Source organism: Megalops cyprinoides, chromosome 21 (assembly GCF_013368585.1).
Source record: "Megalops cyprinoides isolate fMegCyp1 chromosome 21, fMegCyp1.pri, whole genome shotgun sequence".
In the NCBI taxonomy this organism is placed as follows: domain Eukaryota; kingdom Metazoa; phylum Chordata; class Actinopteri; order Elopiformes; family Megalopidae; genus Megalops; species Megalops cyprinoides.
Window position 1 is genome coordinate 8553052 of NC_050603.1, and position 16401 is coordinate 8569452.

The 16401-nt window shown below is 41.9% G+C and overlaps 1 protein-coding gene across 3 annotated transcripts; it reads right to left on the minus strand.

The window, feature by feature from the left end:
* Positions 1-3883: 3883 nt before the first annotated feature.
* On the minus strand, positions 3884-15038 carry LOC118796612 (hornerin-like). Of its 3 annotated transcripts, none has more exons than XM_036555597.1 (3): positions 14225-15038; positions 12022-12093; positions 3884-10973 (listed from the first exon to the last, which is right to left on the minus strand). In XM_036555597.1, exon 3 carries the CDS (start codon positions 10088-10090, stop codon positions 5081-5083), a length of 5010 nt encoding a protein of 1669 aa, XP_036411490.1. In that variant the 5' UTR covers positions 10091-10973; positions 12022-12093; positions 14225-15038; the 3' UTR covers positions 3884-5080. The 3 variants fall into 3 exon arrangements, with proteins under 3 accessions (XP_036411490.1, XP_036411491.1, XP_036411492.1); XM_036555598.1 differs by lacking the exon at positions 14225-15038 and adding an exon at positions 14095-14139; XM_036555599.1 differs by lacking the exon at positions 12022-12093.
* Between the last annotated feature and the right edge of the window lie 1363 nt (positions 15039-16401).

The following is a 16401-nucleotide window of genomic DNA, read 5'->3' on the forward strand; positions in this document are numbered from 1 at the left end:
AAAAACATTCCATACACAATGCTGTTATAGCAGATTACTATGAAGAGGTATCACATCCAGATCGTTGCTCATTTAACAGCTCAGTCAGTCTCAACCAATCCCTCTTAACTGACACCAGATAAAACAAATATGCATGATCCTGGCTGTAGGATCAAGGTAAGAAACACAGTTTGATACCAAAGGGAAATTGTGCTGGACCTCCACTATTACCCCCCAAAATGGAGTATAACACATTCCCTCACTGCATAGCACATTTTAATCGAAACTTGCGTTCAGTATAATGTATCAGCGACATTAAATTCATGACTATCGATCGTGTTGCTTTGTTGTTGTTATCATCATTACTGTTATGATGGGGGATCATCGGTCTTTCTCAGCTCCCCTTTAATCTGCCAGAAACGTGAGCGCCTGTTGGTTTTGGCCGATGCGAATGACTCTCCCCCGCCGCTTTAAGACCGACTCCTGCTCTCTGAAAGTGCACATGGCCCTGGCACGCGCAGGTGCTGCCCACCGGCAGATCAGCTTCGCAGCGATTGGCCGAAAGTAGGTCAGTCTCTGCCCTTTTCGGGAGTCTATTGGACAAAACTAGGTCAGTCGCTCCGCCCATCGCTTTCCCCATGCTAAGCCCACGTGAGGCAGAGGAGAACGAAAACAACAGGCCGGGCGGCCGAGTGAGTCTGTGTGGATTAGTATTTCGTTCAGCTAGATCCAGACATCAGCTGGAATTCGCTTTTTGCATGTTTAAATTTTGATGAAAATATTTTTAGTTGAGAATTTCGTCAGATCACATCACATGGTCTGATGCCTAAAACATTATCATCATACTTTATGAAAACATGTTTCTTGCATTAGGCTCATTTGGGGTGTTATTTTCACAAGACAGAGTATCTCTCAGATAGGTATCTTTAAATGTTTTATTAATTCGCAGACTTTCTGCTGTGTCAAACGATGCCTTTTGAAGAAAGAGAAATGGATTCAGACAAAAATTAGGCTTGTACAGTAAATGGAGGCGATCAATGTAATGCACAAAAAAATCAAAATGTACTTGGGAACCTGTTCATGTAACATACTGTAGATGCATTATCTGAGACCTACAAAATTGTGCCAGTGAGAGAAACATGATGACACATCTGTTTAGGTGGAAATGGATTTTTAGAAGGCATTTGAAACAACTGAACTGCTGCTCATCCACCCTGTGTTATCTCACACTCCATTGGTTTGAAAATAATTTTCCAGAACATATGCATGTATGAACTGTTGCCACACAGAGCATTACACTACACTGATGCTATTATCACAGTGCATACAGTCCGTTTACAGGGAAGTAATTCTCTGAGTTTGTGCGTGTGGTTGTTCATATTTACAGTAGGTACACACATCATTGCTGTCACTGTAGGGTACTATTACACATGGAAGTATTTATTAATGTTAGAGTTTGAGTTTAGCAAACGTTATTTTATAAATGTGGGGCGGAAGCAAACATTTCACTTGAGCAAAACAACGGGGTATATTAATAACACACAAACTGCTGTAATGTAAGTCAAATTACCTCCTCAAAGGGAGCATACAAATTCACTCATAGGTCATCTGTATGCTTTACAACACCCTTTCTTTCCATTTCCTTTGAAAATGGGTGGAAGAAGGGACTAATACTACTAAGTGAGAAAATCAGATGCCTAATTGAATAGGACATTTTGAATGCAGTGCATCAATTACAACTGTAATCATTTTGCGACACCCCATAATGGCATATGCACTCTGCTCTTAAACACTGAAATGTCTCTCACTTACTGCAGAGACTTCTTATTCCTTGTCTTTACAGCTGTATCAAATGGATGTGATAGCCACACTCAACTTATGCAGGATGTGAAGTACACACAATTTGGCCTCTTACCCCCACCTAGTGGCATTATGATAGTCCTGCAAGTGAATAATAGCCAATAATAAGTGGCAAATGAGTGAAAGATGTACCGAGTGAGTAAACCTAACTTTATATGAGTCTGTGAAACTGATACCAATCAATTAATATCACAGGCCATATCACATGCCACTGTCATCTTTTGTATTATGATCTTTCAGGAGTCTCTCGACCTCATTTTCCCAGGGATAGGTAATAATTTTCCAGTTTTCACTTGGCCTGGGTTTTCTGGTGTTTTGATTCCCTATGGTTAACGCACTATGTACACTGAGAATTTTGAAAAATGTGTTACAACAAATTAATTTACAAACATTAATACATAAATTTGATTGATTGATTGATTGACTAAAGACAGGACCAGTTTCACAGAGTGCAGGTTGCAGTGCAACTGGTAATATTAATGGTAATATTTTCATCAGGTAAATAAAATAGCAACTCCACAACACTGTTTATGTTGGGAAATTTCAGACCTTTTCAGTGTTAAGGTTTTAAACCTTTATCACAGCAATGTGAAACAGACAGTATCAGCTTTATATAAAAAAAAATAAATTCTTGGATAAAGGAAGTCTGTTTAATGTGTATAATTGCATTTAGTAAATAGTGTACGATGTGTAAACCTTATGTGTCTCCTGTGTCAGCTATTGTTTATAATTTGTCATTTGTGTGATGAACAGTAACATAGTTTGCTCAGGTGTGCAGAAGTTCCTTTTTGCTCCTTCACCTTATCAGTCCATTCCTTGGGTCTTTTTTCCTTTCAGCGCCATGAAATCATTTATCTTTTTGTAACATTGTCAAAAATGTTGAGCTAATTTCAAGAATTCATTTCTGCGCTGAAAAAATTTTGACCTTCAGACATGACAGATTCGCAGATTATTCTAAATTATGCCATGTACTCCTACTACCCACTAATCTAGAAAATGCAGCCCCCACATCAATTCATGAATTTAAGGCACAGCAAGAGATTAAACCATTGTACACTTACCTTTCTTTGCAGATCTGGATCTTGCTTTAAGTATAAGATTATGGTGATGGGGACAAACTTTACACTAAATATACAATTTCATAGTGGCTTGTTTTGAAAATGCTTGAGAACAATCTATTCAAAAATATTTCATCTGTGAACATATTCAATGGTCTAGATTCATTTCTGATATTTTTCGTGTTACAGCTTAACAGACTTTCTTGAGTGAATTCTTAGATAATTCTCAATAACACTTGTTCACTGGAAGTTTAACACATCAAATTACAAAATATTCAATAAAGACATTTTCAGCGTTGATTGTTTTCATTGTTACAGTCAAATTGAATGACGTGCCCAAATGTTATTTCTGTCTTCTGAATGCACATTAATAAAAGAACAGATAACTACAATGCTTTTGAATCACACGTTTATGTTGTATTTGTGCATACATCAAAGTATAAAAATGGAAGTGTATGTACAGTAATGCTAGTAGTAAGAAAAAAATATATATACTGGGATGTGAGGCTTCCAAAACATGTCTTGGCGCACTCTTTATCTTTGCATTCAAAGCCTGCTGCTACAGTATGAAATGCTGAAAAACAACCCAAAAATTCTAAAAGGTCATGTTTTGAGTTTCTTGTTTCTCGTCTGTAAATTTTTAATCAATGTTTTTAAATCCAAGTATTCACTAGCGTGCAATTCTTGTTATCCTCACTTTTTCATATCAAGGAGTTATTATCATGTTTGTGAATACTTGGGCATTGATTTACTAACTTACGCGTTAGCACTTACTGTAAGCATATGTACACTTTTGCAAGACAGTATACAGGAGGATGTAGCAGTCAACCTTTCATTCTTCACTGATTTTGACCAACATTTTCATCAACTGTAAACCCCAATTCACTCAGGTAAGCAAATTTTCTTCCTTTAATTTCAGCTATGTAAATGAATGGATACTTATTTAGTATTATTATTATTTTGTTTTATTTAAAGGAAAAGCTTGGGAAGGATTATGAACAGGGTTGTTGCACAGTAAAGGGCTGAATGTGTATATGTTTAAAAGGGAGTTCTGCTAACTTCTGTGTTGGGAGATGAACAGAGGATAATCACACTACACTTCACTCACACCTCTTCTAAAACTGACAATCCCCACCTTCCTCCCACCCACCAAATAGTGATACAGTAACAGAAATTATACATAGAATAAAAAGCATAATACAAGAACAATAAAATATAATACGCATTATACAAGTCCACTTGTTCCCATCTGTCAACATTTTAACTGCTGTTTACAAAAGTTCAACCATCTATGATATCAAGTTCCATTATTACAAGGCTTTTGATTTGTTTTTTGTCAAGTGAAAGAAGTTTGTAAAAAACCAAAAACAAAAAACATCAGACTAACCAAGACATCTGTCACTTGGTACTACCTTTGTAATTTGAATCGTTTAGTTTTATTTAATCCTGTGATGCGACATTTTTAGTACTGAAAATTAATGCAACTGATTGATGACCTGTTCCAGTTAGACAAAATGCATGATTCATAGTAAAATTAATTATCTAATTTATCATTATGCACTGAGAATATATCTAATAGGTACTGGCAAACTGACTGTCCAAACTGCCTTAAGGTCCAGACCAAACACATGTACGTAAAAAAAAACTCAAGTACATCTCCACAGGGAACATCAACTACGTATAGTACACACAGAGGAGACAGAGACTTAACTGTGAAATTGCTGAATAATGGGACAAAAAAATAAACTGGAATAAAAAAGTATAATTAGGATTATTTCACGGATATATGTGTGCATCTATTATCCTAACACAGTGTCAGTCGACATAAAGGGATAATATGAATACATTTAAAGGATTGTGGTGCTGTGAAAACAGTCACAAGATTTAAAATCTTCTTACAACTCTGAAGCCATGGTAGAAATCCATGTTTAAAGAGGTTTCTCTTTGGGGGTTAGTTTGAACCATAAAAAAGTGTGCTCCCTTTTGCTGTAATCCAGAGTGTACTGACGGAGAGGGAAGCAGATAGGGTATTAACCCAGCACCAGCTCATGGAGTTGCCCGTTTCCCCCCCACCCCTACATTTTAAAAATCTCATCCACCACTTTTAGTTAAAACTCTCTCAGGCTTACAAAAATACTTAGATCTTTGTTCAGTCATCAATGCAGTCCCGTCATCTCATGTTTCTACTTTACCGTCCTCTTTGTCGTTGACTTCGTTCTCACTCCCCAGTCACCACCTCGTCCTCCGCCAACGCCTCGACAAGCAGCCCTGTGCCTCTTCAGAAGGGCACCGTTCCAGAAACGAGAGGGGCATCGTGGGCAAGAGAAAGTCCCTTGGGCAAGATGGACGCTCCGATGGCCAAGGGCTGCTAGTAACTTACGAGAGCGTTTTCCACAGACACGGCACCGCAGGCATGCTTGGTGGCCACTAGATAACGGAGGGTGCCGAGCAGCACGATGGACCAACAATGCAGCTCGACGGGGGAAAGTTGTATGTGGACAACACGGGCATGGGAAGCACTTTTGGGGGACATCCAAAGATGACAGATGTCCAACGGTTTGTCCTCCATACCGTGTTCTTCCCCATGCTCTCACCTTCAGAAACTGAACCAGCTGTTTCTTCTTAAGCAGCAGCTGGTGGATTCTTCCTCTCTTTCCCTTCAGCAGTCGTCTTCTCTTTGCATCCTTTCGGAATCTTGCAGATACCACTTTGTCACCATACCCCTTCCCCTCTCTGGTGCTGCCTGAAGACTCTCCTGTAATGTCCTGGCATGCTTTATCACGTTTCTTCTTTTTCTTCTTCTTAAGCTTAATTGCGTTTCTCTGTGCCTGGAGCTCCCCCTGTTGCAGATGTGGAGGCTGAATCTCAACCGGCTGCTGTTGTTGGGACTGTGTTTGCTGCTGTTGGGAGAGTGGCAGATGCATACTTGGGGGAGCGAGATTGAGGACATTATTGGAACCAGCTGGATAAACAGGCTCCCCCTTTACCTCTGCAAGTTGCTGGTGATGGGACAGGGGGGTATGAGTGGAGTAGGTCTGGATGGGGTGAGAGTGGGGAGGGGCACTGGAGGCTGAAGGGTGGGAAGAGCCCGATTCCGGCTGGTAGAAGAGAGAGGAGTAGCCAGATGGAGGTTGTTGCGTAGGGGGAACACCAACGTGGGGCTGCTGATGAAGAAGGGTATTTGTGGCTTCTTCACTTTCAGACAATGTTCCACTTACTCCAGAACTTCCTTCAGCACTTCCTGCAACGCCGCCTCCACTTCCTGACTGCTGTGTTTGCCCTGTCCGTGTTAGCCCATGCTGAGAGAGCCTGTGTCTTGTCAAGCTGTTAGCATACGCAAAACCTTTTCCACACACTTCACAGCAATAATGTTTTTCCCCACCTTCATGGACAGCTTGATGATGGGCAGTCAGGTGAGAGTGATGACGGAAGGACTTCCAGCAAACGCCACAAGTGAAGAGCCTCGGAGGGGGCTGGGTGTTGGATCCTTGAGACTTGTCCTGAGAATAATAGTACGAATCAGTGTTTCCTTGATCACTCCCTTGGCTTCCTCCAGAGGTTTGTGCAGAACTGTTATTCGCTCCTGCTGTATCTCCAAATTCTCCTTTCTGGTGTAGTTTTCCATGTCTCTTCAGGCTCTGGGCATAACCAAAATTTTTCCCACACTGGCCACATTTGTACTTCTTTTCGCCAGAGTGAACCGTTCGATGCTTTGTGAGGTGGAAAGCTTCCCGGAAATCTTTTCCACAGACATGACAATGGTATGGCTTCTCCCCCGTGTGAATGCGGTCATGACGCCGAAGGGTCTCGCGTCGACTGAAACCACGACCACAGACGCTACACAGGTATGGTCGTTCGGCACCTTCCCCGCGGGGCCCTCCAGCATTCTGGTTGCGGCGTCTTCGTTTGACCTCTCCACTTCCTCCGGGCTTAGGCTCCTTCTTTGGACGGGGCTTACGAGGCCGCTTGGGTTTCGCATTTGGTGCCTGCTGGTGCTGCTGTTGTTGGTTTTGATTTGTTAAAGTCATCACAGTGGTACCCATGCACTCCTCATTTCCACCACCTCCTCTGTAAGACTTATCCATACTAACTGTTGATGAAGGACCACCTGGTGAAGCCCCCACAGGCCCAAAGCCAAGCCCACCTAGCAACCCTCCAATGATATCTCTCCTTTCCTCACTTTGACCTCCACCACTGTTAAGCTCGCCTGGCATACAGGAGGCAGCAGCAGCAGCTGCAATAGCAGACATGGCACTGCTGACAGAGCTGGTAACATCATCTTCAGTGTCAACCAAGAGAGAAGAGAGAGGAAGATGAGGCTGCTGTTGTTGATGCTGCTGCTGCTGCTGACCTTGACTCTGAGGATGTGGGTGCAGGGTGGGAGCTAGGGGTGCCTTCCTAAGTGCTGGGCCAGTCATCCCATTTCCACAAGATGGTCCATCAGGATAACAAGGAGAAGGGTTATTTTGCAATCGATTTTGCTTGTAATCCCCACGGTAGTCGTCACTCCGATAGGGCGCTTGGTAACAATTCCTTGAGTAATCAGGACAGTACTTATCTTCAGTTTTACTCCCACTATTTGCATTTCCCCCTCGTCCCTGGTGGAACAGACCCTCGCATGACAATCCAACCTTGTCTTCTTCCTCCATCCCCATTGCACAGCCTACTATTCCATCACTGCCCTCTTCAGTCTTCCCATAAGCCACTTCCCCACCTCCAAGCTGTCCCCTCTGGTAGTCTCCCACTACCATCCCCGCTGCACCTACTGCTCCTGCCTTACCCTTTTGCCCATCAGCTGCAGCAGAGTTATTTTTCTTCCTGGGTCGTGATCTCCTTCCTGGCTTGCCACAAGTGCCTGAAGCTGCATGGTTGAGCAAAGAGGTGCTCTCGCGAAAACATCGGCCACAAGCTGGGCAGCGATACGGCTTTTCTTCATGAATTTTTTCATGACGAGTCAGCGACTCTCTGCGGTTGAAAGCACGCTGACAGATAGCGCAAGCGAAAGGACGAGCCCCAGAGTGAATGACACCATGCTGGATGAGGTGACCCCTTTTCTTGAATCCTTTTCCACATTCAGGGCAACAGTGAGTCTTCTCAGGGCTAGTGCAGGAAGATGAAGTGGGGGCTGGGTTTGACTGTTGTGGCTGGTTATTTAAAGGGGCTTGTTGTGGTTGTTGATGATGAGCATTGGATTGAGAGGTTAAATCCTGAGTTGAGTGTGGGAGGCTGGTATCGGATTGGTGGTGGTCTTGATTAGGGTCAAGGTTAGCACTACTGTTGCTAATGCTGCCACCTCCAGTAGACACACCGTGACTTCGTAGATGCCTTCGGAGGCTGGAGAGATGAGTGAAAGTTTTGCCACACTCCCCGCAGTGGTACAGAGGCTCTGGTTCAGGCTGAGAAGATGTAAGTGCCATAGGGTCAAGACTTTCAGATTTGGGGAGCTGTGAGCCATTTGCGACAAGGACTGAGGCAGAGGTCGAGGGAGGAGCAGAAGACGACGAAGAGACTGTGGAGGAAGAAGTAGTTGGAGTGGAAGAGAGGAGGGAAGAGGGGTTTCCATCTAGACCAGTCATACCGACCCGTCCACCCCCTCCAACAAGGCCTGAAGTTGCGTCATGGCAATGTCCCACAGAGCTGCTGCTCGGATTTGGGTCTCCACTACTGTGGCAGTTACCACTGCTACTATTGTTGCTGACATCAGTTTTCCTCTGGGGAAGGTAGCCAGCCATAGCTTTTTTCCTCCTGCCTGCCCCTCCACTTCCTGATGCCCCAGCTCCACCATCCGCTTTCCCTTCATCCTTGGAGAAAGAGAGATGGAGTGGTAGAGGGAGAGGTAAGCCACTTTCTTGTTGCATCAGGGAGGCTATCTGATTGGAAGAGAGAACAGGAATGCCTTGAAAATCAAAACTGCTTAGTGGAGATGGCTGAGGTGTTGGGTGGAGAGGATGGTGAGAATGGGAGTGGGGGTGTGATATTGCGTGGGGTGGCAGTGGTTGCTGTTGCTGCTGTTGGGGTGGTGTAGGGTGGCCATGAGAGTGAGAGGGATGAAGAGCAGGGGGTGGAGCTAGGCCTGAATTTGAGTCCCCACCCCCCTGACTCAATCCAACACTAAGATGGTTGTGGGTACCCTGTTGAACCAAAAACTGTTCCAAACTGGCATTCGCTGGTACCCCCGAGAGAAAATACTGATTAGCTGCCAGCATGCAGCTGAACTGCTGGTGTAGGCTTCGAGCATCAGACTGAGCACCGACAAGTTGCTGTCCAAAGGTAGCCACAGTACTGCTGCTGCTAGGGTTGTTAGAGGTGGAAGCTGAGCTTGAGGGAGAGGAAGAGGAAGACGGAGGTCCGGGAGATGCCTGAGGAAGAGAGAGGCCTGGGTGTAAAGGCGGAGGTGGTGGAGCAGAGGTCACCACCCCCCCAATCACACCAGCTGCTCCTCCGCTGCTGCTCCCAGAGGCAAAGTGCTCAAAACGTCCCATTCCTGGGTGCAGCTGCTCCTGAGCTAGAGCTGCCTCTGCTGGGTGAAAAGAGCGCAGGAACTGTGGGTATCCTGTTGCAGAGCCCCCACTTCCACCTCCACTACCACTATTCACACTCATTTTGCTAGACTTCCGCGAGCTTTGTGAAGATGAGGACTGAGTTTGCTGTAGTATAGGCGGGGGTGGGGCACTCATTTTGGCAAAAATGGAAGAGGAGTCAGCAAAGGCATTGCCTCTAGATCCTTGCAATGCTCCCAGGCCAAGGCCAGACAGAAGGGGTCCTGAAGTTTCACCTGGCTGCTGCTGTTGATGCTGTAGCTGTTGCTGGTGTTGAAGCTGCACTTGCTGCTGATGCTGCAGTTGTCTCTCCAATCCAAGACCTTTAAACTGGTGGGCCTGGTGTCCACTCAGCATCTCTAGAATGTCCATAGAGTATTTCCCAAACTGGAACATCTCCCACTCGCCTGAAGGAGGTGGTGCTGGCCCCACTCCTCCACCCCCAGAAGGGGAGATGATAATCCCCCCACCACTCACTGAAGAGCTACGGCTTGGAGCAACTGAGCTTGACCCACCACTACCCCGGGAACTACTTCCAGACACACTCCCTCCTCGGTTGCTGCTACTACTGCTGCTGCTATTACTGCTTGCCCCTGCAGCTCTGCTGCTGTCCCCTCCTCCTGCTGATGATTGGCTGTTGCCCCCACTCTCCATCCAAGAGGAGCAACTGATGAGGATTATGAGGGAGCTGTCTTGTCAAGTGTTTTATTGCCTGGTGTTTATGGTTTGTTTTATTCAGTCCTTGGTAGTTTATTTTCTGCCAGGCAAAGCTATTAACAACCTGTATTTACTGTTGAAACGTTATTTATTAATAAACTAAAAATGGTAGTATTTGATTTGTACAGTGTAAATTGTATACCTTTCTTGTTTTGTGGTTCTTGGATACAGTTTTGCTTTGTGCAGTAATGGTAATGAAATATTAGTCTTATTGGCTTTGTTGAATATTCTGTATTTCTGACTTATTTTGTCCATATGCCTCCATTATGGCACACCAAAGTTCCCCAACACTGTCACTATCCTTTGTCACAAGACGATTTTGAACAAGGTCACCAATGGTGGTATTGCAGTTTAATATCCCACAGAAAACAGATGCAGGTGTAATGCCTGTTTTAGATGACACCTGATTTCCAGCCGTACTTTTTTACAATGCCCAGAATTAGCATAACTGGCCTTTTTCCTTTGTCCAGCCTCTGTATCTGAACTTCATTAGGGTACTTCTTCCTTGGACAGTATTTGAGATGGGAGTGATGATTTTTCAGTATGAGTTTTTATTGATGAAATTAAATGGGTCAGCTTTGTCCTTGATCTCTTTTCTGTAAGATCTACAGTTTTCAGGTCCTGTGGATTTATAGTACAGAGCAGTTTGATCATAGCCCAGATCTTTTCTGCTGTCAATTTCCGGTATTTTCCACAGACGGTAAAGACCGTCTGTATTTATCCTTTCATTGTTTATTTTTTCTTGCTTTTGGTGCATGGAGAGATTTAGTTCCCCTTTTCCCTCTGCCTGCGTTTGTCTTCCTTCTTCATCCTGAAGACACTGAGGAAAAATGTAGAAAGGAATCAATTTCCTTTTCAATCTAATAGAGATTACTTTATGGTATCAATCCTGTAGCCTCAAATACTAGCAGATGAAAACTCAAGATTTGTCATAACTTAATCTGTTGATATTAAACATGTAGTTATTCTACTCAAAAAAGTCTGTACTTCAATACTGATAGCATTGCACAAAGCGAAGTCATATGTATTCCACTGCAATGTGTTCTATTTCACAAGGGTCACATTTATTCATGGCTTTAAATAATCTTTAAACTCTAATCTACACCAAAATTCCAATTTTTGGAAGTTCGGTGTAAGATTCAGAATTACAAAGAGGCCTTCTAAGGTTCCCTGTTTCCCTGGAGTATAAATGAGCTAACAGGGAAGAAAGTTTCTGGTAGCATGCATCACCACAGATAATGTCAAAATGCTCTCTAAGGACTACAGGCAAATGGACATTGACTTTTGCCTACTATGATCCACTGTGGTGACCATTATTAAGAAATTTAGAGTGGTAGTTGGTAAAGTGGCAATGTTGTCAGGAAGAGGACACACATATATCTTACCACAATGGGCTTTGAGACAAATGGTTTGGGAGGCATATAGAAAGCCAAAGACAACGGTTAGAGACCCTTAAAAGAAACTTTCACCTTAAGGTTACAGAGTGTCACAAGATAACCACTCAATTCTGCCTGCATTAAAGTAGCATTATTAGCCAGGCTGCAACGAAGAAGCCACTTTTGAAGGCAACCTGAATTATTTTTGAATATTAATGGGAAGCATTTGTTTTTATTTGTAAAGAACATCACTTTCCTCTAAGTAGGCTACATGTAAAGAAATTAAAACTGAAAAAATATCCCGTATGTAACTATATCCCATATGTTTTCTGTTACAACACACTCCTATTTAATCAGGATCAGAAATAAATATGGAGGATAGTGCATGTCCTGGTACAGGTTCTTTGAACATTCTAAAAATCCGATTGTGAAAAAAAAAATCACTGAGAGATGAAATATTCTGGATAGCCGTGAAACACAAATATGACTGACCTGTGATCTGACTTGAAAATTTCTTTTTAAAAGACTGAATTTCCATGTCCCATTTTCTGTTGTCACTGGATGCTGTAATGGACAGAAAAAAGAGGACCATACTGTCAGTGTCCCCCAGATAACCAATTTCTATGGTTCTTGGGTTAATATTCCCATTTTTTTTTAAATGTTCCAGCAATGTCATTTTTTATGGGCATTACTGAAATCAAACTGTTTACCCTGAACAACTAAAATTTTTTGTCAAGTTATTCAGATAGTTCATAAAGTTATGAATACCCTCTCTCTAAAAGTACTTTCTAAAAGACACTACTTTAAAATCTGATCTGCTTACAAAATGTTCTTAGACATCTGAAAAAGATAAATATTAATGTGAAATTCAACAGTACTCCTAAGTTCAGAACACACCTTGATGGGTACTAATCTAGACCAGTGTACTGAGTTCTGTCGGTGAAACGAGGACACACGTGGAAATTTGTTAATGGTGAATTTCAGAGTGACACTAGAAAGCATTTTTCCACTGAGTTATTGATACACAGAACAATTTATCAGTATTCACACATTCACATTGGAAGTAGACACCAACTAAGCAACTTACAGGCGCCTCACAAAGACAACACTGCCTTGACAAATGGCACAGCACTTATTTTGTAACAGGTGCCATTTTTATTAAATTTCATGTTACAATAAACAAATCAGCCTCATATTATATATCACCATCTAAGCAGGTTTGCAACATGATATTTTGTCCTTGTGCCTCCTTCATTCAATGTTTTGACCTTTCATGTCCTGACAAACTGATACTTGCTATATCTCAGAAAATGGCATGTGAAGTCCAACACATGTTACAGCCTACAACATTGCTCCAAACACAAAGTAGGGATTGGGAACCACATAATTTGCATCCCAGATAGCACCCTTTGAAAAAGACACATGTTGATTATGGGTCATGGAAGTTTGTGGACATACTGTATTTTATGCATTGTTCTAATGATTCACCCACTCCCACTGATCATACATACAATTAAAACCACAAGGCATGCTACTTCGAAACTAACAATGGTATAAAAGACAACCATAGCAAAATGTATTAAAATACTGTGTTGTGCACTGGTGAGCTTGAACTGGCAAACATAAAATTACAATCCCCTAATATGTAATCTAGACTACAGCATGTGTAAAATACTGATTGTTAAAATGTTAAGCACAGAAATTTAAAACAAAGCCAAAACGCATTTTGAAATTTTCTAAATGCTAAGTTTGCATGTACTAGACCGCTCTAAAAGTCAAAGGTCATTGACATACCTAGGCACTTGAACATTTATGGTATCAAAACTGCATCATCATCAACGAAACATCGAGGTGTGACGGACGAGCTATCAACCTCGTGCACTTGGCATGGAGTAATACCTCAAAAAGTATTTGCACGATTAACTATTTAGAATTTTCACATGACAAACGCACCAACTTTCAAGGAAATCTAAGTGGGTCGTGGTCAGGCAGCCACATTTTACGCGGTGTAACATACGGGAAAGAAAGTGGACAGATAATTTCTATTCGGTGAGAAAGAACAGAAATGTGTACTGTTGCCTCAGTTGCTGCCCTAATTGTGACATACAGCTTCCAACATTCAAAATCTTAGAATCGTGCAAAAAGCTTTCTATGAAACGTATAGCGACGTGCAATCGCTCTGCAACTATCAATGTAAAATGGAGCAGTGACGGGCAATCACTGCAAGTTTACGTTACTGTAGTTTTTTTTTATTATTATTTTAAACATTACTTAGCTGACGTTATTATTTACGAGTATGCAGTAATCTTGCAAAATTCGTTTTAGCGGTTCAGAAAATCACCTACAACCTGACAAGTGACTTGGTACCAGGAACAATAACTTAATCTGTAAAACAGTACATCATAATTACAATTTTAATTAACCGTAATCTAATTTTAGAAATTCTAATGATCAAAAAAGGTCTCTTCATTAATGCATACTTCAACCATCTAAGATCAATACATGCAGTTCGACAACTTCCAATATAGCTAAGTGAATAACAGCAAAACACGATATAATACCCACCGCAAAATAGCTAGCTTTTTCGCCACAGAGACATATTTTTATGAAAACAATCAGGTGGTTGGCTAGCTAAAAATGAAATGAAAAAAATTCGCGCGCTTAAGCGAATAAACCAAAGTAGCTAATACCTTACCTGTTGGGCTGGATGGTTGTCATTTAACTAAAACGGATGTGGCTAACGTTAGTTAGCTAGCTACATATTTATGTGCACTGCGAGTCAGAGGGGAATAAGGGAGGGAGGGAGAGACTGATTTCGTGTTGTCATCACATCTCTCGATACCCCGACTGCGTCTCACCCAATCCAAACTAAAAATACAAAAGTAACGATAGATTAGCTAGAGTCTAGCTAAGTTGGAGGACAGCAGCGTTTTATTTTACATCAGTTAGCTAGTATTACAGCTTGCTAGCAGTTGGATACACGATATAGAGCGAGAGGCTAGCTAGGTAGCTACCTCACCTAGCTAGCTTACAAGGATAACAATAGAGATACTTCGCTAGCTAGGTAGCAAGCCGTCTGTCAGATGTTTTTAGCTAGCCTAGCTAGCCATGTGCAAGGATACGGTGTTTGCCTGCCACTCCCCGTAAAAGCAAGCGCCCGATCTGAAAAACAGGACAAGCAGATGGGGGTGAACCGCACAAAATTAAAACAAAACCACAAACGGCTGGTTTAAATTATATTTTTACATACGCTCGAAAACTAGTTGCAATGGCCTCCCCCATCGGTCCGTCTGCAATGTTATCAAACCGTTAGCTAGACTGCTAGCTAGCTAGCAAATAAAAATCCGCTGTATTGGCTCACTAGCTACTGGTACTATTTTAGCTAGCCAAACGCTTTAGTTTTGTTTTGGTTTGTTTTTGGAAATATATTTTTGTAATTTTTATTTTATTTCATTTTTTCGTGTCGGCTAAATATTTGCCGCCCCCGTGAAGATTTTGGTGCCCCCGTCTAAAATGTGTTCGCTTGACTTCGGTCGTTTCCGGACTGTGAAATGGTTCCGGGTGGTGGTAGCGGTCCCACTACGTAGATCCATCAGGGCCAGGGTTTCTCAACCTATTTCATTACGGGTCGGCTCCATGCAGGTTCAAATAACCCAAAATAATACGCTCCACTTAAAATGTAATGTCTCTTTGTCAAAAGACCTGTTACTCCGTCTTTGGTATGTCTGTTTCTGCGAAATGTCCTCCACGTTCCTTGTGACTGATGGCGCTCCTCTGTGCTTTTTTTGCCCGCGCCTCTATGGCAATGACTGTTGCTATTAGAAGGAACATGGTACCTTTCATTCTGTCTGTATGAGCAGCAGTGTCATGGAGGAATTAACCATCAGCTAAAAATGACACATTGTGCATTGAGGCAGGAAAAAGAAAAAAAACTGACTGCAAAGAAGGGTAATAAATCTGGAAACAAAACTTAGCATGTCAATGTTCCATGTAAGAAATTTCCACAGCTCTTACACATTGTGTTACAGGAATACAGTGGGCCTTGAGGTGAAGGGACAGCAAGCAATGGATTGGTACAACCCAAGTGAAATATTTATTTGTATGTTCCCTCATAGCCAACTATTTATGCTACAAAGAAGTAAACCAACCAACCAACAGACATAAATAAATACACTGAAACATCAAAACAGATCAGAGGTCAATTAATTTTGTCTTACTGGTGTACTCACAGTCACCTGATTCCAACAACCAATAGTCATGTGGCCATGTTAAATATACTTGCAGAGTCTAATTGGAAGGAACCACCCATTTCAATGGAAACAGCAGTTATTTACAAAATAAATCACAATATAATATAAGGAAATCATTTAATGGTTTCCAAATACATTAATACAATCAGTTATGAATATATAATATAAACACAGCTCATACCAACTCATATTGCTATGCATCATTTCTCCATCCACCTGTAATCTGAGTGTGCTGATCCACAGTTCTCAATAACATTATGCAAAATGACCACTTGACAGTTTGCGTCATTTCACTCAGACCCATATGCATCAGTCAGAAAAACAGTGGTAGAATTAAATGTTGCCCATTGCATCCTCAAACAAAAATAGCCTACTTTTAATTAAACTTAAACTAAAAATAAATTTAGTTTTAGAAATAAGCAATAAAATGTGTAGTCATGCCCAACAGAGACAGCTAACAGTTATGACACTGAATTGTGAAATCATAGAGTTTTACCTTGACTGGAAGACTGGTGAGCATAAAGTGTGTGCAACATACTTAAATTATATATACTTATATCCTTGACAATATTACATATTGTTGGCATACTGGCTATAAAACTGCTGCTCTGTTGAATTATCT

Excerpts from the sequence above, each read along its gene's own strand:
- LOC118796612 (XM_036555599.1), bottom strand. The coding sequence starts at position 10,090 with ATGGAGAGTGGGGGCAACAGCCAATCATCAGCAGGAGGAGGGGACAGC.